The 25654-nt window shown below is 40.6% G+C and overlaps 1 protein-coding gene across 2 annotated transcripts; it reads left to right on the forward strand.

The window, feature by feature from the left end:
- The first annotated feature begins 1841 nt into the window (after positions 1-1841).
- cratb (carnitine O-acetyltransferase b) lies at positions 1842-25142 on the forward strand. 2 transcript variants are annotated; one of them, XM_080735986.1, is made up of 16 exons: positions 1842-2228; positions 3458-3682; positions 5283-5401; positions 8893-8946; positions 12570-12675; positions 12740-12799; positions 13367-13541; positions 14264-14354; positions 14766-14853; positions 15850-15950; positions 16985-17104; positions 20501-20623; positions 21350-21485; positions 21881-21943; positions 22340-22477; positions 23345-25142. In XM_080735986.1, the coding sequence occupies exons 1-16, from the start codon at positions 2187-2189 to the stop codon at positions 23546-23548; spliced, it is 1845 nt and encodes a 614-aa protein (XP_080592112.1). In that variant the 5' UTR covers positions 1842-2186; the 3' UTR covers positions 23549-25142. The 2 variants fall into 2 exon arrangements, with proteins under 2 accessions (XP_080592112.1, XP_080592111.1); XM_080735985.1 differs by lacking the exon at positions 12740-12799 and having other exon boundaries at positions 12570-12735.
- Positions 25143-25654: the final 512 nt, after the last annotated feature.

Consider the following 25654-nt stretch of genomic DNA (forward strand, 5'->3'; position numbering starts at 1 on the left):
TTTTGAACAACTTTCTTTGAGGTGGCGCTGTGTTCAAATCTAACAAGGATATTGCCATGTAAGACAGTAGACAGTTATGTAAGGCAGGTACGTTAGGCTATGTAAGAGAGTAGTTACTGTAGAAACACAATTCTCTTCTATTTAAGATGGATTTATCAGGTAAACTAGTAAACTCAATTCCCAAAGGGGACTCGATCAAGCCTTACAATTCATAGAACAAACAGCAATGTAAGTTCATTATATACTCAACTATAAGACAGGTATGATCCTATGTGGTATTAGTATTTTATTCTGTCTGTATTCGTATTGTGGGAAATATATTTGTCCAAAACATCCCTGAGAGGAACATGGAATAAAGGTTCAGTTCAACAATTCAATTCTTATTTCAACTCATAATCAGCATTGTTTGCATTGTGTTGATCACACCTTACCATATCATATTGTACACTTAGTTTCTATTTTGAAATGGATGTGCATGCCTGATGCCATCCTTCATACAAATTCAGCTTTGGTTTCCTTTATGTTTTCTATAAAGGTTGAAGAAGCTGGCTTAAAACAAAAAGAATAAATTATTCTGCAAACCACTTTCTTCTTGTTTGTCTCAAGCTGGTGTGCGCGCGCGCGTGTGCGTGTGCGTGTGCGTGTGTGTGTGTGTGTGTGTGTGTGTGTGTGTGTGTGTGTGTGTGTGTGTGTGTGTCAGTGTGTACACCTACTTTAATTGAGTATTTCCAATTTCAAATACTTTTACTTCTTCTCCAGGCCTACATCCCAGAGATAAATATTGTATTTTTACTCCACAACAATTATTTGAAAACTAGTTAGGCCTACAAGTTACTTTTGATTATTATTACAAAACATATTAACCACTTCAGCCCTATTCATAATCATTTCTGCCATTTGAAAATAGCCAATCTACAAGCTCACATTTGTGTTGCAGTGTGATGAATTGTGAGCTTGTAGATCTGTTATCCTACATATAATTTTAGAGATCGCTCAGTCGTAGGTCAGTCACAAATGCATTTCTACCTTTATCTCTTCAGCAACTGATCCCAATTTTCACATTTTTCATTGGCCATTAGCATTAGACAGAGGCTGACGGAGCCCGATTTCCATTTTCACCAAATTCAAGCTATTTATTCGCGTTTTTATACCACTTCTGTTCAACTCAACTTCAGCCTGTTGTCAGGGCAACGGTCCGTTCCTCCAGGCCATGGGATCTGTAACCCCACACCCACCAATCTCACAGTTAGGAATGTTGCAGTCTCTCTCTCTCTCTCTCTCTCTCTCTCTCTCTCTCTCTCTCTCTCTCTCTCTCTCATGTGGTTTGCCTGCATGCACGGGTCACTCATGCACCGGGTGCATTTGATGTGTGTCTTATCTTCCGACGGGTATGGCAAAATTATGTAGAGCAAGCGCATTCTCACGCACGCACCAGTTACAGTTACTTTCTCCATAACCCACACTCTGCACATATATTGGAGCACATATCTTCAAACGGGTAAGGTCTAGTTTTCAATAGATTTTATACGTGGAAAAGTGTGAAATGGGACATTCTGCATAATGAGTACTTCTACTTTTGGTACTTTAATTACATTTTGATACCAATACTTTTGTACTTTTACTCGAGTAAATTTTGAACTCTGGACTTTTACTTGTAAAGAGTATTTCTACATTACAGTATTGATACTTTTACTTCAACATTTCAGTACCTTTTCCACCACTTGTTGCTAGGCCTGTCAGAATGGGTCAGCAGTGACACCTTGTGGCCAAACCGTGGTATGTGTAGAAGTGTTTACGGAAGCCCCAGATAACGTCAACACATGATGCATGTGTGGTGGTAGGCCTACGTGTGGTCCATGTGTGTGAGTACGTGCACTGTTGCATGCTTCTGCCTTGAGAGCAGTGGAGGAGAGTGGAATCAGTGGATTACTCCATTTTATGTCTAATATCTTTGCAGCTCTGTCCTGCTGAACATGGGGCGACGAGAACGTTAGTTTGACGCTATAAATACATCGGTCTGAACTTGGGTTCGAGTTCGACCTCATTTGACATTACTGCAGGCTCCCGCCTGCAACAACGATCCGTGCAACCTGGCGAGCGTACAAGCGAAGAAAAGCAAGAAAGAGTTGCTTTTCTGAAGTTTTTTCCAACCCGATGCGACAAACAGCGACGGCGCTGAGGAAACAATGATTCTGAGGAAATTACAGCGAGGAACTCTCTTGTCTCGGGTGAGTAAGTTGTAGTTGTGTTCATTTTAGCTAATATACATGGCTAAATGTCAACTAAAGTCAACTAAAAGTTGATCTTGCCTCGGCATTGGACAGGCTGGAAGCAAATGACCGTAGATTGCATACGTATCTACTGTTATTGTGTTTGTTCTCAGGTGGAATCTTAACATTTTGAGAATCATTGGCCACAAAACGAAAGAATGTATTGCTAGCCTACCATGGTATCTATTATAACTCTATGTAGCCTACTACACCCATATCTTCTACTTCCTACTTTGATATGCCCTCAAATGTCCTACACTTTTAGATACCTTTATTATCTCAAGGGGGAAATTCAGTTGTCCAGTTGTAGCACAGCAGTATACTGTTATTTACAAAGTTACAGAGAAGTAAGAAAAAAGATAGATAAGAGAAGAAAAAAAAAACAAGAGCAGTACAGTACCAATAAAGAGAAGGTGCATCAAGAGAGGGGGCGAATAATATATAAGTATATACATAAAGTGACTTACAAAAAGATACCGTAGCAGTCAATGCTAGTTAGTGCAACAAGTATCTCACTGTCATTGTTAAACAAAGCAAAATACTCAGAAACCACCAACCCTAATAGTGCAATGCCAAAAATCAGTGCGAAAAAAAAAAAACAGCTCAGAGAAGAAGAAACGTTTATTTGGCATTTGGTCAGCAAACCACAGGAATGGAGTTGTGCACGCTCAGCATTCGCTCATAGTGCAGTGCACGGTCTTAACCAAAGTGCACATCAACTTTTTAACTTTACAATCAGTGCCAGTGGTGGAAAAGTTACTCATTCTTTATTAGTTTAGAAGTAAATGTGTCAATACTGTAATGTAAAAGTCTGGTATTAAAATGTACTTGAGTGAAAGTATTAGTATCAAAATCTATTTAAAGTACAAAAAGTGGAAAGTACTCATTATGCAGAATGTCCCATTTCCCACGTTTTATATAAATCTGGGTTCCCAGAAGTTTTTCCTCATTTTCACCACTAAAATATATATATATATATATATATATAAAGCTCTTTGAAAATAGCAGATTGATGCATTTCTGAGCTGGTACTTAAGTACAGTACTTAAGTAAAAGTACTTAGTTACTTACACGCCACTGACAAGCATGAGGTAGAGTTGGCACTTGAGGGCATTTCGTTTCAAAACAAAGTGACAGTGACGATGACTCTGCAAAGCCTCTCACAGACACACACACTCTTCTTCCAGGCGGTGCTGAGACAGGAGCTGTGCTTCTCCTCTGGGGTGCCCATGCAGCCAGTGCCCCCACTGGCACAGACCCTGCAGGGCTACCTGACGGCCCTGGAGCCCCTTCTGCCCCCAGAGGAGATCCAACACACGCGGAGGCTTTTGGAGCAGTTTGGGAAACCCGGGGGTCTCGGTCCGCATCTGCAGGAGGAGCTGGAGAAGAGATCCAGACACTCCAAAAACTGGGTCTGTGATATCGGTTTTGGGGGGGGGGGGGGGGGGGGGAAATGGCACACGAAAACAAATAAGACACGTCATTCCTAAGAGAATAAAGAAGCGATAAAAACGTACAGCAACAGCATAATACCCCAATTCGATTCCAGGATTAAAAATCAGTATAGGGTTCCCATGGTCATGAAATTCCTGGAAATATTTTGAAATTAGAAAAATAGTTTTCCAGTACTGGAAAGGTTTTGGAAAAAATAGCTATGCATTGTCTTTGGTTATTGATTTTGTTAATACCTCTGAAATGACAAATTAAACATGGGCCAAATTGTCAAATATTAGAGTCAGAAATTGTGAAAATAGCCGATCTAGATCTGCTATTTTCACGTTAGAACCGTGTTAAACAAAATTCCTCAACTCTTGGTGCTCGTCAGGGTGCCGGGTCCCCAGTTAAAACATGATTATTTCGGGGGTCATGGCCTGAAAAGGTTGAGAACCACTGGCATACACTACCTGTCTTTGGGCATTGCCCATAGGAGTAAGCGACCTGTTATTGAGCTGAATTATTGTTATATCGTCCTGGAAATTGGGTTAAATATTCTGGAAAAGTTTTGGAAATTAGTTGGTAAAAATGTGTGGGAACCCTGTGAATAAATCCTGATGTAGAACCCCTGTGTTGGACATTGTTCCCTAAACTTCCTGTGTCTCTCTTCATTCTTATATCTAAATTAGGGCACAGTCACACTGACTTTTAATTCTACCTTTGGGGGCTCCATCCCCACTGAAATGCATAGGAAGAATCCACTGCCATGTAAAAGTGCGGTGTGAGCGAGCGTGCCCTAAAACAGGGATACTCAGACTTCTGAACTTGTGGGCCACATTACAAAAACGTCAAGGGTGTCAGTCAGTTGATAAACTGACATGCTTGATTTCCACATAACTTATTAAGACAAGTGCAATGTGCATGTATTTATGGCTTGGAAATCCATTTATATGCTGTCAATGACACAATTTGTAATCAAAGTAATTAGCTACTTTCTCTCTCTTTTTAATAATTCTGTGCGGTTAGTATATTCCACACAAACACTGAAACAAACTAATGTACATTTGTCTGCTATCTGTCTGGGTTGATATCTCTGTCTGCCTGCTATCAAGTGGGATAACGTTAAAGATAGCTGAGCATATTTCAATTGCTTCACAATGTTATTTATGACTTGGCCCACATTCAACACAAATGGCTTTTTACAGAAAATAAACTTGTGAAAATAGATAGTTATGTTATGTCTAAGGAAAATAAAATCAAATCAAACAATCTACTTAAAATAGACTTCAAGGACATTAAGCTGGTGGGCCAGTCAAGATTGCGCCGGCCCGCGGGACGGAGTTTGACTATCACTGCCCTAACATAATCTTTATTGTATATAATAATGATAATACTTGGCTAAACCAGCTATTCAACTTCTTTACCTCACCCGAGCTGTGTTATTGTAAATAGAGATGGTGTCCTCAGTTGATCTATAGTTGATGTACATTACCTGGTTAGATTAGGTTTGTTGACTTGCGGTATGGCTGCAGGCAAGCAGCATGCTGCTTTCTGATTTACCATCTGTCTTCTCAATAGATTGCAGACTGGTGGGTTCAGTGGGCATATCTGGAGAGCAGACAGCCCCTTCCCGTGCATTCTAATCCGGCCATCTCTCTTCCCAGGAGGGACTACAATGGCTGGAGGTCACAACTTGTGTAAGTGATGGCTCTAGTACAGGGGTCTTCAACGTTTTCAGGTCAAGGACCCCGTAGTCGAGAGAGAGAGAGATGAAGCAGGGACCCCCCCCCCCCCCCCCCCCCCCCACACAACCCATAGATAGTTTCATCGTTTGACGGCACAATCATCAGTGTATTTTGGATTCACGTCAATTTGTGTTTTCAGATATTTAACCACTTGAACCGTTAAATTAACTTGACCTTTCACTCTGTACTTGGTCTGCTCTTTTTCTCCTCCAAACCAAACCTCTTTGCCGAAAATAGCTGATCTACAAGCTCACAACGCCTCGCAGCGCTAGGCGTTGTGAGCTTGTAGATCTGCTATTTTGGCCAAAGTTCTCAGAATATGGACGCTAGGGTTCAAGTGGTTAATATAAAACACAAAGATTTGGAGGACCCCCTGTGGTAACTCCAAGGACCCCCTATGGGTCCCGTTCCCCCTGTTGAAGACTCTTGCTCTAGTAGAATATATCTATAAACAATTCTAGTAAGAATATATCTACCACCTGTGATGAGGCTTAAGTCTAATTCATTTACTAGTAAGACGCCTCAGGGCGACATGCGACCCTGCCCTTATCTGGCCAGTGATGTACTGTATATTGGACCAGTTACCTATGCCCATACATGGAGATCCCTGTCTGAACCAGCCGCACTGATATAGGCTGTCTTCCTCCATATATGGGCATTCCCGTATGAAGTCTGTTAGATATGGGCTTAATATTGATGACATCAGGGATCTCCATGTATAGGCATAAAAGGGATTCTGTTTGAGTGGTTCCCATGACATCACAACATACAATATATTTTATGCCCATACATGGAGATCCCTATCTGAACCAGCCACACATATATGGGCCATGTCATGTCTAGTGGTTAGGAATAATACACAGTGGGATGAAAATGCCTTCACACATTTCTGGAATAAAGAGTGTTTTGTGTTCGTTTTCTCACTGAAACTGTTAAGCTTAAGACTGAGATTACCAAGTGAGTTAAGGGAATGAATTGGATCTGTGCATACTATACCTGTTTAATGTTCCAGTTCTGTTTGGCTTGGTGCTAGACTAGTTGGAACCGGAAACCCACATGACGCCTTCACATGTTTCCTGGTCAAATTTCTCTACTTCTAGGGCTGTCACAATTATTGCATAATCGCAATTATTTGAGGTAATCGCAATTATTTTGTATAATCGTCATAATCGTTTCCATGTTGAGAAATGTTAATATAGTTTCAAACACTTTCAAAAAGTAGTGTAAATAGCAGATCTACAAGCTCATACCGCGTCGCGATGCGACGTGTTGTGAGCTATCAATGTTCTTTTTTAAGTATTAAGTTAAATATGTCAGTCATTTATTTGTATATTTAAGTTATGTGTCATGAATGCCATGTGCAACTTCAAAGCCTAAAAGCCAAACCAATGTAACAACAAATACACATTTAAATCATTAATCGCAATTTTTTGAGTGACAATTATTCGTAAAATATAATCGTGACATCCTTCCAAATCTCCTTCCTTCCCCATAGCTTCAAACAAAGCTATGGGGAAATAAACTGGAACAGGAAAACAAAGGTTGGCCACCTTCTGAGAACTAGGACTACAGTTATGCACAGAGCACATTGATTTCACCATGGATTATAAAAAATATATGTCAAACGAGGGTAGGGCTGTCATGATTATGACATTTTACATGACGATTAATTGTCACTCAAATAATTGTGATTAACGATTTAATTGTGTTTTTGTCGTTGATAATTACATTTCTGTTTGGCTTGTAGGCTTTGAAGTTGCACATGGTAGATATGACACATAACCTAAATATACAAAGAAATGAAGGACATATTTGACAGCTTTAAAAAGAACATTGATTGTTGAAATAGCCGATCTACAAGCTCACGATCTGCTATTTCCACTATTATTTTAATATTTGAACATATATAAACAATTTTCAACATGTAAACTAAACGATTATGACGACTATCACAAAATAATTGCAATTATGTCAAATAATTGCGATTATGTCAAATAATTGCGACTAGACAATTATGTAATAATTGTGACAGCCCTTGGTCAGACTGCAGACTGACATCAAATGAATGAAGTGTTGTTTACCACACACGCACAGGCGTGCGCTAGGGCTGTGAAAATGTGCCAAAAATAGCATTCGAATATTCGCCCGAAAATCCCCCGTATATTCGAATAAATTCGAATATTCGAAAATAACGAATAATTCGAAGCATTCGCAATTCGAAGCTGTTTATTTTAGACAGTCGCTTCTATCGCTTTTTTTTTTTACTGTGTGCAGGTCCGCGTTGGTCAGGGACGTGCAAAGAATGTTAAGAGAGGCAGGGGCTGACATTTCTAAAAGGGCCTTTTGGTGGACAATTCTCTGTTAAAAGGGCAGGGGCTCAAGCCCCGTTTGATGTATGTGTGCACGTGCCTGGCTGCCTGCGTTAGAGCAGAATCGGATCGTCTTGCAAAGCGTGCCTCACTCACAGCAGCTGTGATTGAGTTGAGTTGGAACAGCCACGACATGAAATGAGCAATTATAATCAATCACACCAATGGATTATGTTTTGGTTTGAACAAGAGCAGTGTGAGTGACGGAGGAAGTTTTACCGTTACCGCGTGGCTGCGTGCGGGGAGATTGACTCGGTGAGAGAAGAAATCCATGCTTTTTTATAGTGTTTTCGGTGGGGAAGTCTCTTGTATGCCTTCCCGTCATTACTAAATGAGTCGCCCGTTTCAGCTCGACTCGTTAATCATTCTGAATCAACGTGAGCCAGTTTAAAAGCACTGTGTGTGCGCGCTGCACTGTGCACTGTCTGCGAGGCGGACGAGTGCATCTCTCCACTCCGACATGTGACGGCCAGTGACAGTGTGAGGGGAAAGTGAAGCAGCTGGAGGTTTATTCTTCGCTGTATGACGGTGTCGCTAAATAGGCACCCTCAATGTACAAGCTCACAACGTAATGAACGTATTGGATCAGCGACGTATTGTGGACTTGTAGATCAACCCACTTTTGCAGCAGCGAATGGAGACTTCTGCCTTGCGAGACCAGCCACCTTTTAACGTTCCATGCGCCCAGAATCTCGCGAGAAGTGCGGTAGATTTGTTTTAATTAAATATAAATTAATTCGAAGCTCCATTTTTTACGTTCGAATATTCTTTTATTGTTAACATTCGAACGAATCTTCGAATATAGAATATTCTTTCACACCCCTAGCGTGCGCACACACACACACACACACACACACACACACACACACACACACACACACACATTTAACTTGTGCATATTTACACCTGTTCTTAGAGGCATGACAGGAATCATCTCTGGATGTTTTCAGTTGTGTGTTGACATCTCCACAACTTAAAGGTTCTGCAAGTGTTAATGTGATCATAACTTGTTTATTACAGCACAGCTGAGCTGCATGACCTACTTTTCCACTGCTTTCATCTCTATTTGCACAGGTTTGCCTCCAAACTGATCGCTGCAGTGCTGGACTTCAAAGCCCAAATCAATACGTAAGTTTAAACCTGATTGACAGACTGACGCCAAATATCATCTTAGAACAGGGGTTCCCAAACTTTTGTCTCAGGGCACCCCATAAATATTTTTTTAATCCGAGGCACCCCTACATTATAATTTTCACTCCCAACACCTTATATTTATAGCATATCTTATAGCATAACCTTGTATGTCCAAAACCGTTCATTTTGTATTTATCATCTATAAAATGTACTAAACTAGTGAAAACAGCAGATCTACAAGCACACAAGGCGTTGTGTGCTTGTAGATCGATTGTCTTCACTAGTTTTGTGCGACAGAGGTTTCTGCCTGACAGTAATGATATTTTAGTGATTATGTTAATCACTTTTCCAAATATTATCAATTGATCTCGCGGCACCCCTGGACTGCTGTCGCGGCACCCCAGGGTGCCCGTCACCCACTTTGAAAACCCCTGTCTTAGAATACTGTTCCTGGCTTTTATCTTTCACCTTTCTATGGTGCCAGGTGGGGTCAGATACGTAGAACAATACAACTACTGGCAGCTTGATCAGAGGTCTCTTTTTGGGGGATTCAAACTGGTTTACTTTTCAGCATACTTAACCACTTTAAGGTAGCTCTCCACCACACACAATACTACTAATTACTACAGACTAGCAGTTGAATGAATTTGGTAGACCAGTCAGTTGGAAGGTGTGAAAAACCTTGCTGAATGCACCTGAGAGCTGATACTGACAGAAGGCTACTATGGTGCTAAAAATAGCTTATGGCTTCACGTCTTTTTCAACAAGCCCGCTGCTATCCGACTGATTCCGACAGTCTAACTTGCAACCTGACGCGACAGTGTACCCACCGCCCAATCAACTGCAGATTTTCGGCAACATACGTACGCTTACCGATGTCGGTGCGGTGGAGGCCATCCATTTGTTGGGCATGTCATTATACGCAGACATTTTCAACACAAATTCAAAACTATCTACAAGCTCATTGTCTATATATCGTACAATGATTAACAGCTTACTTAATGTTAAGAATCATTCTGATGTGGTACACCTTGTGTACCATAAAACATTAAAATAAATGACAATTGTTTGGTCCAGACCTGTTGCTTAGTTGATAAACATTTCTTACTCTGACAGGGCAGAGACATTTGCCAGATGCCACTGAAAAATCACTTTCTCTGTTCACCTATTTTTAGTCCTCTAACCCAGTGGTTCTCAACCTGTGGGTCGGGACCCCCAGGGGGGTCTCCAAAATATTTTGGGGGGGTCCCCAGATGAATAGCTTAATGTGCAATGTTGTCTTCTCACTCAACAGTAAACAAACCAACATAAATTTTAAGTGTATAGAGGGTATATGCACATTTCTTAAGTGACAGTTTAAGGACTTTTTAATACCTCTAAAATGACAAATTACACATTGGCCAAATTGTGAAATATTGAAGTCAGAAATTGTGAAAATAGCTGATCCACATGCTCACAACGCCTCGTGTTGTGAGTATGTAGATCTGCTATTTTCACTGTAGAACTGTGTTATACAAAATGTAATGCCTCAACTCTTAGTGCTCATCAGGGTGGCAGTTAAAATATGATTATTTTGGGGGTCACGGCCTGAAAAGGTTGAGAACCCCTGCTCTAACCTTTGGCCTTTCTTTTTGGCATCAGCATGTGTTATTATGGTGCATGAAGGTCATAATCTAAATGTATTTGGGCACGGTGCCAGTTCAGCATGTACCCGTATCATTACTACGTTTTCTGAATGCTAAACATCAGCAGCATGTTAACGACTTAAATCCTATTACTTTGTTGCCTCTTTCCATGCCATACCTGAAGGCAGCATTCAAGAGAATTGCCTTGTCCAAACTCTCCTAAACTTGAATGCAGCATCTTATGTTGAAAGAATTGCCCTCTCTGTGTAGAAATACATGCCGTTACGCCACATCTCCAGTATTGACTTGATTATGCTTAGTTTAGTGTGGTACCACACACCGAAAATAGCCGACCTCCAAGCTCACAACGCGTCGCAAAATGCGACGCGTTGTGAGCTTGGAGGTCTGCTATTTTTGATATTTCCCTTTTAAAATGTCAGCCCCTGCCTCTCTAACATTCTCTGCATGTCCCTGAACTGTGGTCTCCCTGGTCTCCACCCTTGGGCCTCCTCGTTTTCTCCCCGCACCCCAAACCTCTTCCATCGAAAACGGCTGATTTAAAAGCTCCCGTGTTGCGTTGACGAGTGTCTGCCTATTATGACATGCCCAGAAGATGGACCGTAGGGCACCGGTGGTTAAAGCCGCCCCCTCCTCTCCAATGTCACATTACACCTTTTATTCTTTTTCTCTTCTTTTGATTGGATGAAATTGTGAACAATAGTTAAGTCAGAATCCCCATGCCACCTTCCAGTCACATGGGGATGTATTGTACAATGCCATGTTATGATATGTGCCCTACAGTCAGTCAGTCAGCTAGGTCTCTCTTCACTGCACGGTACTCATTTTCAGTTGTTATCGTACTGGACTGTTTAACTTTTACAAGATTTGTGTAGATTTGGTCTGTACATACAGTATTCTGTATACACTATTTATTTTCTGTGCACCGCAACACGATTCGCATGCACACACATTTAACATCTTTATTTGCGTTCACATGTAACAAGAAATTCTTGAACACAAACACTGGGGAACTCAACAACAATATTTCATGGTACAGATCATGGGTACAGGAAGCATCGCCTACTCCATATGTGGCGACTGTCGATTATCACAGACAGTGAACAGAACTTTGCCAATGCTCTTGGATTGGGCATTCCTGCAATCTGCAGGCCTCTCACAACTGATTTATGGACATTATCGAGGCTTCCAAATATGAACACTAGCAGTTTACATTTGTAGCGAAGCCATGTAATAATAGCACCCTTAAGACGTTACTTGGTACTTAAGCACCTCGGTAAGGAATGCCTCTTCCAGACTGTGGTCAAATGTACATGCCACTTCCAAAATGGTCACTTCTCTTCTGTCCTCCTCAACAACAACAAGATCTGTTAGCTGTGACATCTGAAAAGGCATCATTTTCATTATTGTGCATGAACATGGCAGTTGAAACACACACACACTAGGGATGGGACGATATGAAAATGTCATATCACGGTTATTGTGACAGAAGAAATCGCGATTTACGATATTTATCGCAATAATCAAAATCCATTATGCTGGGGCGGAACATTTGCCCAAAAATACAAGCTCAAAATAGCTTGTAGATCGGCAATTATTTGGCAAAGACATTTGATAGAGAGTGAAAAAAAGACTATCAAGTACGTATATCATAAGTACCCTTTACCAATTATAGAGGGTTTAAATTGTACCAGATATTGATCCCACTGGTGAATTGATCCCAGTGCATGACGGAGGACGACATCACGATAAATTAAATCTCCACGATATGATTATCGTGAGTGTTTTTTATCACGATAAACGATAATATCGCGTATCGTCCTATCCCTAAAACACACACACACACACACACACACACACACACACACACACACACACACACACACACACACACACACACACACACACACACACACACACACACACACACAGAGTCTCTCTATGATAATTTCCATACTGGTCTGTCCCCATCAGAGGTCAGCTTCCCGGGGAGTTCATGCGAGGGAAGCCTTTGTGCATGGAGCTGTTTCCACTCCTCTTCTCCTCCTGCCGGATCCCGGGTCCCAAACACGACTACATCGTCCACCACGGGAAGGCGCGACGCTCTCCATCACACATCACAGTGGTCAGAAACTACCAGGTAGGACCACCACGGGAAGGCACGACGCTCTCCAATACACATCACAGTGGTCAGAAACTACCAGGTAAGACCACCACGGGAAGGCACGACGCTCTCCAACACACATCACAGTGGTCAGAAACTACCAGGTAGGACCGGCAAGTGGTTTGATGGGTCCATTACGTGACTGCATTGTCAAGGTTCGATTCCCAGCTCTGCTGTCATTTACTGCACTAGGCCACAAGGTGAACTAAGACAAAGTGTCTAAAAATGAGGGGTCTTCAACGTTTTCAGGCCAAGGACCCCTTAGTTGAGAGAGAGATGAAGCTGGGACCCCCACAACCTTCTCAGATATTCCATAGTTTAATCATTTGACAGCACAATCATCAGTGTATTTTGGATTCATGTCAATTTGTGTTTCAGATATTTAACCACTTGAGCCGTCATTACCTAATAAACTTGACCTTTTACTCTGTACTTAGGCCGGCTTTACACTGCCACTGAAATCTAGCCTGAATCAGATCTGAGTCACATCAAAAGTGGAATCGCAATTATTTGAGTGACAATTAATCGTCATGTAAAATGTCATAATTGTGACAGCCCTAGTTAGTATGATAATCATGTGTGGACATTGTTTTCTTGCTGCCTGCAGTTCTTCCAGCTGGAGGTGTACAACAGTGACGGCTCTCGGATGACAGAGAGTCAGATTCATGGTCAGCTGCTGAGGATCAGGTCTCAGTCCTGGAAGACGGACAAGGAGCCCATGGGGATTCTGACCAGTGAACACCGCCATACCTGGGGAGCAGCCTACAACCGCTTGATCAGAGGTACACTGGTTGTGACAGGGGATGGATGGGACGTTATGAAAGTTTCATATCACGATTATTGTGACAAAATAAATCGTGATTTACGATATTATCGCGAAAATCTAACTCCCATTACCCTGGGGTGTAACGTTTGCCAAAAAATTGCAGATCTACAAGCTCACAACGCGTCGCATCGCGACACGTTGTGAGCTTGTAGATTGGCTATTTTTTGGCAAAGACGTTTGATAGAGTGAAAAAAAAGACTGCATCAAGTACGTATATTATAAGTATATTATTATATTATATTATAATATAGTATATTATTACCTTTTACCAATTATAGAGGGTTTAATGGTACCGCATATGCAGCTCAGCGTTGCGAGGCGTTGTGAGCATGAAGATCTGCTATTTTCACAATAGAAAGTATTTCTTTTTTCATCTTCGACTTTCGACTTTCTCTGGTGGGAGTTGACTTGTGTAATGAAGTTGACTGAGTTGACTTGTTGACTTTTTCGTTAATGCCCCAATTTATACTGCCATTCAGAACAGCCCATGCTGGATCATAAGAGTCTGTGAGCAAACCAGTAGGATACATCCTTCAGGGAGCATATGAATACTCTCAACAAGTGTCATCAGCAATTCCAGAATGTTTAGAAAATACCACATTTTGCCAACTTCAAATGTAGCAAAATAAATGTCCCTTTAGCAACTGACTGATGTCCCCTTGTCTTTGGATGATTCAGATAAACTAAACAAAGAATCCGTGCAGACGATTGAAAAGGGACTTTTCACTCTGTGCTTGGACTCTCCAGTCATGAGGATATCTGATGAGAAGTATGCACACATACACACACACACACACACACACACACACACACACACAAGGTGCATGTTGCCAACTCCGGATACATACATATAGGTTGTCATACATGCAGGATAAAAAGCTTTATTATTGAAGTCACTTAATATTCATATGGATTGTTAAGTCAACTCTTTCAATGTGTGTCATTTAATGTAAATTTCGCCAAAGTAAGTCCAGTTTTCCATGTAAACTGTTGGCAATCCTGTGTTAAATGCTAAGGGTTTTTGGTTATGGGTTGTCTCTGCACTGCAAGCCCAGTATAACTCCTTGTACCGTATGCATTAACAGGTATGTTAACAGGTATGTTCATTAACAGGTATGCCAGTATAATTCCTTGTATCGTGTTCATTAACAGGTATGTTAACAGGTATGTTCATTAACAGGTATGCCAGTCGAAAGGCAGCCCAGATTCTGCATGGAGGAGGGACGTTCTCTAATAGTGGCAATCGCTGGTTTGACAAAACCCTGCAGGTGAACAAGTGGAATGGTCATATTTACTAATGATTAGGTTTTATTGTCGTAGACGTAGAGGCTAATTTATATTTTATCAAACAACTCGTTCTGGACAATAACAGACATAAAAATGTTTGCTTTTATAGTGGTTGTTGGGTTCACATTGCCCTTTATTAAAACCCATTTAGAACGGGTACACATTATAGTGTATTATTATTTTATGCTTTAACTATTGAAAAACAGCAGATATACAAGCTCACACCGCGCTGCGAGCTTGTAGATCTGCTATTTTTGAAAAATCTTGAAAATTAGAATTTTGACTTTTCTATAAGTGTCTTTTGAATCCTTCTAAGATTTTTTGAAAAACCCATGTTTCTATGTCAGCAATCTGGCTGGCCATCGTCAAAGAAAAGGTCCTTTTCACTTAACTGGAGCTCAGTTAGTCTGTTCTTGAGAGACTACTATGTCAGTGGTTCTCAAACCTTTTAATGTGAAGGACCCCCAAAATGATATTTATTTGGCCACGGACCCCCATCTCAAAATATTTAGTTCCAGGGACCACCCAGAAGCAAAATCTTAGTTACAAACGTTCGCTTTGAAAATACATTTATTCAAAGATTTGCACACATTTTCACAACTAAAATAGCAGATCTACATGCTCGCAGCCGCGCTGTGAGCTTGTATATCTGCTATTTTTCACTGGTTAAAGCATTCAATAATTCTAGGCCTAAATGGGTTAATATGTAAGGGTCTGTGATGCCTGATTTATACTTGATACTTTATACTTGATCAGCTACTGTAGCTGAACAAGTAGCCATGCAATGCTTTCTGATATTGTAGATCGGCTATTTTTGTTGCTTGACCCCGGCACACAACTAAGTTTAAATGAAGCATAAGTTGTATCCAGGAACACAAGCTGCAGGGAAATGGATAGTAATAGTATGAGTTGTACCTCATACAGAGGAAACGTCTAGCATCCATGATTAAGTCAATAGTTTGGTTGTGGTTGTGTAGTTCATGGTGGGTGAGGATGGATCCTGGGGTCTTCTGTATGAACAAGCTACCGCTGAAGGTCCACCCATTGCAGCTCTACTGCATCACATACTGGACTACTGGTGAGACAGTGAATGTTTTTATTTTATTTTCTTTGTGTTTGTTTATTCACTACTCCCTTTTCTTAAAGGGATCCCTGGCTAATATGACAAATATGCCTTAATACATTATAATTGTCCTCTATAACTACAATGTAAAATTAAAAACACCTCAATTATTTTATTTCTTCTAGAAATAGCTAATCTTTCACTCGATAGGGGAAAAGCCTGTCGCAAGTTGATGATGTCATAAATGTCATGTGTGATCTATCCCTATGGAATTTATGGCATGCATGTGCAAAAAAAAGACATTTGAAATATTTATTTGATGCTCATATTAACCATAGGAAGTATTATGTTTGTTTTTATTTGCACGTCATGCCATAAATTCCATAGGGATAGATTACACTTGACATTTATGACATCATCAACTTGTGACAGGCATTTCCCCTATTGAGTGAAAGATTAGCTATTTCTAGAAGAAATAAAATATTTAAGGTGTTTTTAATTTTACATTGTAGTTATAGAGGACAATTGTATTAAGGCATATTTGTCGTATTAGCCAGGGATCCCTTTAAAGATGGGGTGCGCAATGATCCAATCCCCATCAAACACTGTTCAGGGGCCTGCTGTGCCACGTTATGGCCCCCAGGGGCCACAGGTGCACCGTGGTATGAGGCTGTTCAGCGGTCTGCCATGAAAATAGTCACACCAAAAAACCTAAATTGCACATGGGGCACTATAGCACTAAGCAGTGTATAACAGTTAAAATGGCTATAACTCGTGACCATTGCTCTGATCAGCGCAATGTAGGGCTGGATTTGAAGGCCGCGTAGCCTGTCATTTTATAATATGGTACAAATACACTCATTCACATTTGGGTGAAGTTGTCAATAGAACATAATGTAAATGTACAGTATTTACATGATGCCTTACTGCGATCATAAACCATGGTGGATTTATATTCCTTACTACATTTTAATTGGATTGATTGGTTGTTCATAACCTTTACACCCCTAGTTCACGCTAATCTCATTAGATTTCCTCTATATTTCCAGTGAGAAGCCAGACCCCAAGAGAGCTCCATTAATTCCACTGCAAATGCCAAAGAAGCTTTACTTCAACATCGACCGAGATATCAAAAGGGACATCGAACATGCCAAGCAGAACCTGGATATGTAAGTTACTCTTTTCTCCACCTCACCTCACCCCACAGTCCAGTGTTAATTCTTTCAGCAAATTTTGATTTAGTCTTAGTCTTTTGAATAACACACCATTTAGTCTTAGTCATGTCTTAGTCTTCTGAAATAGTTTTAGTCTAGTCTAGTCTAGTCTAGTCTTAGTCGACTAAATATCAAAATATTTTAGTCTTAAGGTCTTTGCACACTGCTGCGTTTTTCGGGCCGAATATCGGGGTGAATTTCGGAGTGCGTAAATAAAAAAATCAACCTCACTTGATGTCAATCACGTTTGCACACTGCCGCCTGTTTCGTATTCATTTTCAGACCAGGGTTGATTTTTTTCCGATTTTCGCAAGTGTCGCCACTGGGTCCTTTGCTCTCTCTCTCTCCTCTCTCTCTTCTTGGCCTGAAAAATGCTTTTGAGGATTTCGGATTTCAAAAACGCAAAGGCTAAGTCTTTTAGGCTAAATATAACCACATAACTCTGAACTCATTGTCTCCTACTGCCTGTTACTTGGTCAAAATAAACCATACATAAAAGATGTGGTTGGCTTTAATTTCATTGCACAGTTACATACCAGTGTTAATTTTTATAGCCATTAGTTTTAGACTTAGATTTAGTCTTAGTCTTTTGAATAACACAAATAATAGTCTTAGTCTTCTGAAATAGTTTTAGTCTAGCCTAGTCTTATCGAACAAATATCAAAATCTTGTAGTCTTTTAGTCTTAGTCGACAAAATTAACACTGCCACAGTCTAGGTGTACCAGTGTATAATGAGGGGTTTGTCATACTCGGTCAAATCTTTAGTATTCTTTTAGCTCAGAAGAGTGTACAAACTGTACCAAATGTCCTTTTGGTTTAGCAAACTCCTTCGATTCAACAAAGTCAAAAGAGTGTATGAATGGAACCAAATGGACGACCAAACCTCTTTTGAATTAAATTGTTATTGATGTTACTGTGTATGATTATGTATGAATGTGTTTCAGACCAGTTTTCACGTGGGGATTGTTAAAGCGTATCTAATATCGTCGTTGTCGGGTGGAAACTTCGTATCTCCAAGTTTCACATTTGTACGTTCTTTCGCAAAGTAAAGCCCTGCTTCATCATACAAGGCTGTCGTCGCACAAAAGTAGTGAAAACAGCAGATCTACAAGCACACAACGCCTCGCACCGCGAGGCGTTGTGTGCTTGTAGATCGGCTGTTTTCACTAGTTTAAATCATTTTTAAAATGATAAATGCAAAACGAACGGTTTTGGACATTCAAGGTTTCCACCCGACAACGACGATATGATACATTTTGTGTTGGTGTAACAACATTGGCATCGGGTGAACTCAGGCCACTTGTGGCCATTAACACATCTGGTGCCAACCCCAAGTTTCCCGAGTTTGAAAAGGTACTACCCCTGTGCCAACCCCGAGTTTCCCGAGTTTGGGCCGTTTTTGAAAAAAAAAACATATTTTTTTTTTTTCAAATTTTTTTTTTCAAGATTTTTTTTTGGACCTCCAGAAATGTATTAGGCATGATCGCGATCGCGAAATTGCATGTTTAACCCCCATACCAACCCATTCTTTCAAACATGGCAGCCATGTCTGTTTAAATCTGAAGAAAACATAATGGCTGATAAATCATGAATGCCTGAACGGATTTCCAAGCGGATTTTTTTGTTTGAAAGCTGTGAACAGTGTGCACACACGTGGTGCATCATCTAGGCATGGGCGTGCACTTTTTACACAATTGCACAATTACATGGAAGTCTATGGTAACCATGGCAACGTGGGACATTGGCCGGAAAGAATCATTGCAACATAAGTGTTAAGAAGAAGCAGCCCGCCATGGTTGTAATTCTGCGTTTGGGTGTTTGACTCTAAAATCCAGCACCCGCCAAGGCGGTGGCAAAACACAGTCTATTGTTAAGCCTCACAGCCTCAATGGTATCCTTTTACTGTATCTCAAAGTCACAGAATCATATCTGAGGCTTTAGTGTGATTAGCAGTGCTATTTTTAGAAGTGGGGGAGTGCACCTCAGCACATCTTAATTTGTGTGATTACTCTGTACTTTATATAGCATATCCTGTTTATTTATAATTTACAACTTTTATATAATGTTTAATAATTAGAAATAAACAACAGATATATTAAAAAAACAATTTAATAGCTTTTTAGAACGCATATCACAGCATAATACTTCATTGTCTTTTCTGAGTATCTTTAACCCCTGTGGCTTTTCATTCATTGGACAGACCAAAAATAAACATGCAGTCATATAGTAAATCAATCATGTTTACTATATGACGGCGAACCCCTACGTAAACTAGTAGGCTACGTTGAAAGCATACCGTGAGATCCAGTTCAAATGAGGTCAAATCTGACAGCTTTGCACCTGCTATTGGTTGTCCAAAAGGGTTCAAAGCCGTAACATTTAAAGGGAGTTGGTTTTCAAAACGGTATGGCATGAATGTGAGTTTTTTTTTTCACCAGGAAGGGTTGATGATGACCATCCGCAGACAAGATCAATTGAATTAACTGACTGATTGATTGATTGATTCGATTTCTCTTTTTCAAATGAGCAACTGAATGAATTGACCAAAAGCTAAATCCTATTGTAAAGGTGTGAGGGAGTGCTGCTCCCTTGCATCCGGCCCCCACCCCTCTACAACCCTGATGATTAGAGAGAATGTCCCATAAATAAAATGTCACAGGCTAGATTACAGCAGCAGACAGTCTGTCAACAGTGTGTGTCAAATAACAGCCATGTTGTTGTTTCAAAGTGTCCTTGAGCAAGGCTCATCTAACGGCTGACTTTGTGCTGCCACCTGCTGCCATCACCATGCACATTACTACTCATACTTCACACATACTGTAAATTGACATATTGGCATTGTAGAATACCGATGTACTGACTATATCCTGACTATATCCATTTGTCCACAGTTGTCTTAAGTAGGACAACCTTTAGATAGTTTAGCTTCCACAGTCCCAAATATTCGGCTAAGCGGCAAATACACTTACACTTCGGCTAAGCGGCAAATACACTTTCAGTTTGGAAAACATTATGATTGAACAATATGGCAGCAGTTTAAAAGTGTCACAGACTCACAGCATATTACTAAACTTTTTTTTTAAGCTTGTGGGATTTGAGGTAGCTTGTTTTGTAAATGAATACAATTTTACAATTTACAATTTATGCATTTAGCACACGCTTAATCCAGAGAATATACAGGTGTATATATTCTGAGGAAATGCCTATACGTTTATAAGGAAATGTGATTGTGCACAAATGAGATCTTAAATGACTTAATCATAAACACCATGTAAACTTTACACGGTGTTACATTGTAAAGGATCCTGCCATTAATAATTAAAATGTATAATTCTTGCTATTTCCAACAGACTCATCAATGACCTTGACGTGAAGGTATTTAACTTCAAGAGGTTTGGGAAGGATCTTCCTAAACGACACAATCTCAGCCCCAATGCCTTCATCCAGATGGCTCTGCAGCTGGCTTACTACAGGTCAGTCTGTCTGTCGGAAGTCGGTACTAGGGATTGGAGCTCGAAACAAGAGTAGCCCGATAACCTGATAACAAATGTATTGAGTACCCGGTATCAATAAGCTTTGGGCCTTTCAAGCTTGTTATCGAGCATATTGGCCCATGATGTCATGTTTAAACAATCGAGACAAGAGGCGATCAAGCAATTATTACAGTACTATTCCTAATATAAAGTCATTTAACACTTATTGCACACTAATGAATGATTGTTTTGATGATATTTAATAATAATTTTTAATGATAATATTTGTTACTTTTGTCAGTTGTCATCTTCATAGAAGGTGGTCAGCCACAAACTCACATTCACAACAACTGACCAATAAAAAAAGATACCAGTTATGTCCAGAATTTTCCATGTCATATCTTTCCACAAAATATTAGAAAACGCTCAATAGTGGGCTCGATAAAAGCCCGGCTCAATAAGCAGGATCGATAAGGTGCTCATTATCAATAAAGATTAACAAGCTCCATCCGTAGTCGGGACTGCCTAATGCCTACCTATCTATGTCTGTTATCCTTCTTTATAATTCTACAAATGCACTCACTGTATACTTGAATATGATGGTTGGAATTCGGCACCTTTTATTTTATTCTGTCTTCCTTCATTCATACTCCATTCAGTGATGGTGTCACTCGCTGAAGTTAACAGATCTACAAAATGCACTCTTTGTGTTCTTCTTGTCTCCAGAGTGCACAATGAGGTCTGTCCTTCATGTGACATCGCCACCCAGAGGATGTTCAGGGCAGGACGCACAGAATATATCCGCTCCCCCACCAACCAAACACTGAAGTTCATCCTGGCCTTTGATGATGCGGAGGTTTCGGTGAGGGACAACGTCAATGAGAGCTTTAAGTCAGTGGTTCTGTAAGGACTTTTGAATGCCTCTAACATGACAAATTGTCAAATATTAGAGGCAGAAATTGTGAAAATAGCCGATCTACATAATCACAACGCCTCGCAACGCGAGGCATTGTGAGCATGTAGATCTGCTATTTTCACAATAGAAGCGTGTTATACAAAATGTAACACCTCAACTCTTAGTGATCGTCAGGGTGGGGGGGGTCCCCAGTTAAAATATGATTATTTTGGGGGTCGCAGCCTGAAAAGGTTGAGGACCACTGCTTTAAATCACAGTCACACGAGGACAAATGATCTAAATCATAAAATAACAGTGGTAAAGTACGATGAATCGTTCATGTTGAACCTGCTGTGTTGCAGCGGGAAGCAAAGCTCCAGCTGCTCCGCGAGGCTGTGGACGCCTACACCGCTCTGACACAGAAGGTAAAGAAATACGTTGGATATTGTTCTGCCCTGAATTTAGCCTTAGTGCTGTATTTAGTAGTTTATAGAAAATGCTGGCTTCTCGTTGCTGGTCACATGCCCATTTCTAACCCATGTATGTTTACTGATGTGCGCAGTCTGTCTGCACACCTTGCTGTATACATTCATACACATGCATAGGAAGACAAATACGGGTGGGCAGGTGACAGAAACAGCTGGTCTGCTACAGAAAACTATTCTAAATTATTATTTTATGTCCTGATTCCATCTGCGTTTTCCACACTATGGAAATCATAGGCCATATAGTTGCATGTACTGTACAACCAAGCCTGTCATTACTAGCTAACAGTTATTACTGCATTTTAGATATGAGGTTTGGGTTTCTGTTCTCTCCAGGCTCTGATTGGTCAGGGCATCGACCGCCACCTGTTGGGACTGAAACTTCAGGCAATTCAAGAAGGTCTCAGCATCCCTAAGATCTTCATGGACACAGGGTACGGCGTGGCAACCCACTGGAGGCTCCGAACTGGACAGGTGTGTGTGTGTGTGTGTTTGTAAAACCAATGTATTAATTCCATCTAACAAACAGATACGCATCACCAAGTGCTTTACAGAGCAGATATTGACCCATTTTTAGACTTAGGAATCTGTTGTGTTTCTTTTTTTTCCCCTTTTTTTTGACGAGAGAGGCTAACGTTTGCCCGACTGCCCAGGGCAGGTAAATAAAATGGTCGGGCAGGTTAAGTTTGCTACTAAGTGGCCATGACCCGGGGGCAAGTAGAACATGACCTGTACTTGCCCGACGGGCAAGTGCCTCTGAGACCTTAATGTCAAACCCTGCAGAGTAACAATTGATAGATACATATAGAGAACGAAGAATCAAGAAAGATACAACACGGGCGCCCGCTGGCCTACTGGTCCGGGCGCATACCACATGGGCTTTGTGTGCCTGGCGGCGTTGCCGGTTCGATTCCCGGTCCGGACAACCTTTGCCGTGTGTCGCTCCGCGTGCGTCTCCCCATTTCCTGTTGGTCTGCTGTCCTATCAAATAAAGGCATAAAAAGCCCCCAAAACAAATCTTTAAAAAAAAGAAAAGAAACATACAACACACATTTTAAAGTCTAAAAATGGGTATGTTTATGGCTATTTTATAGCACATGACTCTTGTTGTTCTATGTTTCTGTCTCAGGAAGTTCCTGCTTGAATCTAACTTCTCTGAGTGCTTCCATAAACATATAACATGTGATTTAATGATTGCCACTAACAACATTATGGCTGGAACGAGTATAAATAAAGAACATTCTATATAGCCGGTGGCTTCATAATGACCCAGTTATTTGGCCCGCACTGAAATGTCACCAACTTGCCATTCTGATGCCATTCATTCTCCTCTTTCATCAGGTGCCTGCTAACACCGACAGTGTAATGTGCTTCGGACCCCTTGTTCCTGACGGCTACGCCATTTGCTACAACCCCCAGGCAGACCATGTGCACTTCTCCATAACCGCCTTCAACTGCTGTGAGGAGACTCATGCAGAAACACTGGCATTGACCCTGAAAGACACCCTGTGTCATCTCCAAGAACTACTGCAGCCTACTGTGTAGAACTGAACTATGTGCTGCCTGTGACTATGTGCGGTGTCTGTCAGTGTTTCCCAACCTGGTGGCACCAAAATCAGAGGGTGACGTGAGGCCTTTTCTGTTTGGAGGTACCATAGTCCCAACGTTTTAAACATGTTTCACAAAATCATAGCCAGCTCCCAAATGTAACATCGTTGGGAAGCACACTAATAAATATAAAAATATTATTATTTGTATTCCTTTAAAAAAGAACTCCGCATCGCGATGCAACACATTTTGAACTTGTTGATCGTCTATTTTCGCTATTCGTCGTACAAGTATAGGGCTTAAGTGTTGAACAAAAACACAATAGCGCATGTGCGTGCATGCACTTGTAGGGGGTCTCTCTCAGCTTTGTCCGATGTAAGAAGGGGGGCTCCAGGGGAAAAGGGTTGGGAAACCACTGATCTATGTGATCTGTGCTGGGTGTCTGTGACTGACCAAATCCTACTTTAGATGTGGATGTAAAGATAGACAGGTAGACCATTATTGATCCCCATGGGGAGATTCAGGTGTCATAGCAACGCAGAAGGCATGAAACGACAAGATTCAGGTCAGAGTAGAGATGCAACTCGGATACAAATAAAAAATCTAATCAAATATGATTAAGGCAATGAATGAACCACTCATTAATTACTCAAAATGAACAAGTAGGGTACAAACAAACGGATGTAATAACTCATTATTATATAATGACTGGTAATTAGGGAATAATATACATGTAAAATAGGCACTTTTACTACTAGTCATACTATAGAAACGCTATAGTAAGGAGTGGTACTAAATAACAATGACAGTTTTTAGGTTCTAGCCACCAAATGGATATTATAATTACTCTATTTCACTCTCATACTTACAATCTTTTCTGATTGACTGGCTAAACCCTTTTTAAAGTTCTTAAATCATGGGTTTCTAGCCACAGGAACATTTACACGTTTTTCCTTTCCCCTTGACTTGAATGCTTCCTAATGCATGCCTAGTAGGCTAGTACACAACATTATTCCAGTTTTCAGAGAGCATTAAGAATGTCTGACTTCCATGTACTTGGTTCTGAGGTGCTAATGTTTCATTATGGATGTTGCTCTTTAGAAACAAACTGGTTAAAGTGTCAACATTGTTGGAGGTGCCAAAGAAGCCAACATCAGAAGCCAACATCACTCTTTTATACACTAAGCATGTCTTCATTCAAATTAACTTCAACATCTTGAAAAGCCATGAAATGACTTGTAACATATTAAATACGCAAATTGTTTTGTTTTGTTTTGCATTGCTTTTTCAGTTAGTTGGAATAATGTTCAACCAGCCATATTGTGTTGGAAATTGGACCAAATGCAAGCAAAAAGTTTGCATTGTTAAAGGTTGTAAGAAATGAGAGGTCTTTTTGTTCTGTTTTGCACTCCCTGTTGGACTACAAGAACCAGATCTTCTGGATGTTTGTGCTTCTTTATGAAATGTATGTAAACCTGCTTTTTTTTCCATGGAGAAGGATGCTGTTATACTATTCTGTATTTGCTTTGCATACTGGCCAATTAAATCTGTTGGATTTATTAAGATAACTGTGGCTTGCTTTTATTGCCCCACACACAGACCAGGGATTACATAGTCAGACTATTCAAGTAATTATAATCAGCCCAGATTAGCTACATTTGGAGCAATGTAAAAGATATAGTTACATTTTTAAGGACAATTGATTAAAAACCTGTTATATATATATATATATATATACTGTATATAGAGAGAGCGAGAGGGGTCTATATGTCAACTCCTATAATATTAAAAGACAAGGTGGTAAAGACAGTTTGCATTCGGCTGGCATAGCCTACTATCCAAATGTATTGGCACAGATACCATGGGAAGTGGGAACGCCTATGGACCATAGAGTATGCCAGTGGTTCTCAAACTGTCAAGGTCTCCCCTTAACTCGGACAGTGTACAAATGGGCCCGTTTTAGGGTTCATTTGGTTCCATTTTGTACACTGTCAGAGTTACAGTCTTGCATGGGTCAATTTAGACCCCCATAAAGCAGGGGTCTTCAACAGGGGGTCCGGGACCCCTAGGGGGTCCTCCAAATCTTTATGTGATAGAAACTTT

The sequence above is a fragment of the Nannobrachium achirus genome, assembly GCF_963921795.1.
Source record: "Nannobrachium achirus genome assembly, chromosome: 10".
Taxonomy (NCBI): Eukaryota; Metazoa; Chordata; class Actinopteri; order Myctophiformes; family Myctophidae; genus Nannobrachium; species Nannobrachium achirus.

Excerpts from the sequence above, each read along its gene's own strand:
- cratb (XM_080735985.1), top strand. The coding sequence starts at position 2,187 with ATGATTCTGAGGAAATTACAGCGAGGAACTCTCTTGTCTCGG. Across the intron at positions 5,402-8,892 it reads GGCTGGAGGTCACAACTTGT|GTTTGCCTCCAAACTGATCG; the intron begins GTAAGTGATGGC and ends CTATTTGCACAG. Across the intron at positions 21,486-21,880 it reads TTGATGATGCGGAGGTTTCG|CGGGAAGCAAAGCTCCAGCT; the intron begins GTGAGGGACAAC and ends GCTGTGTTGCAG.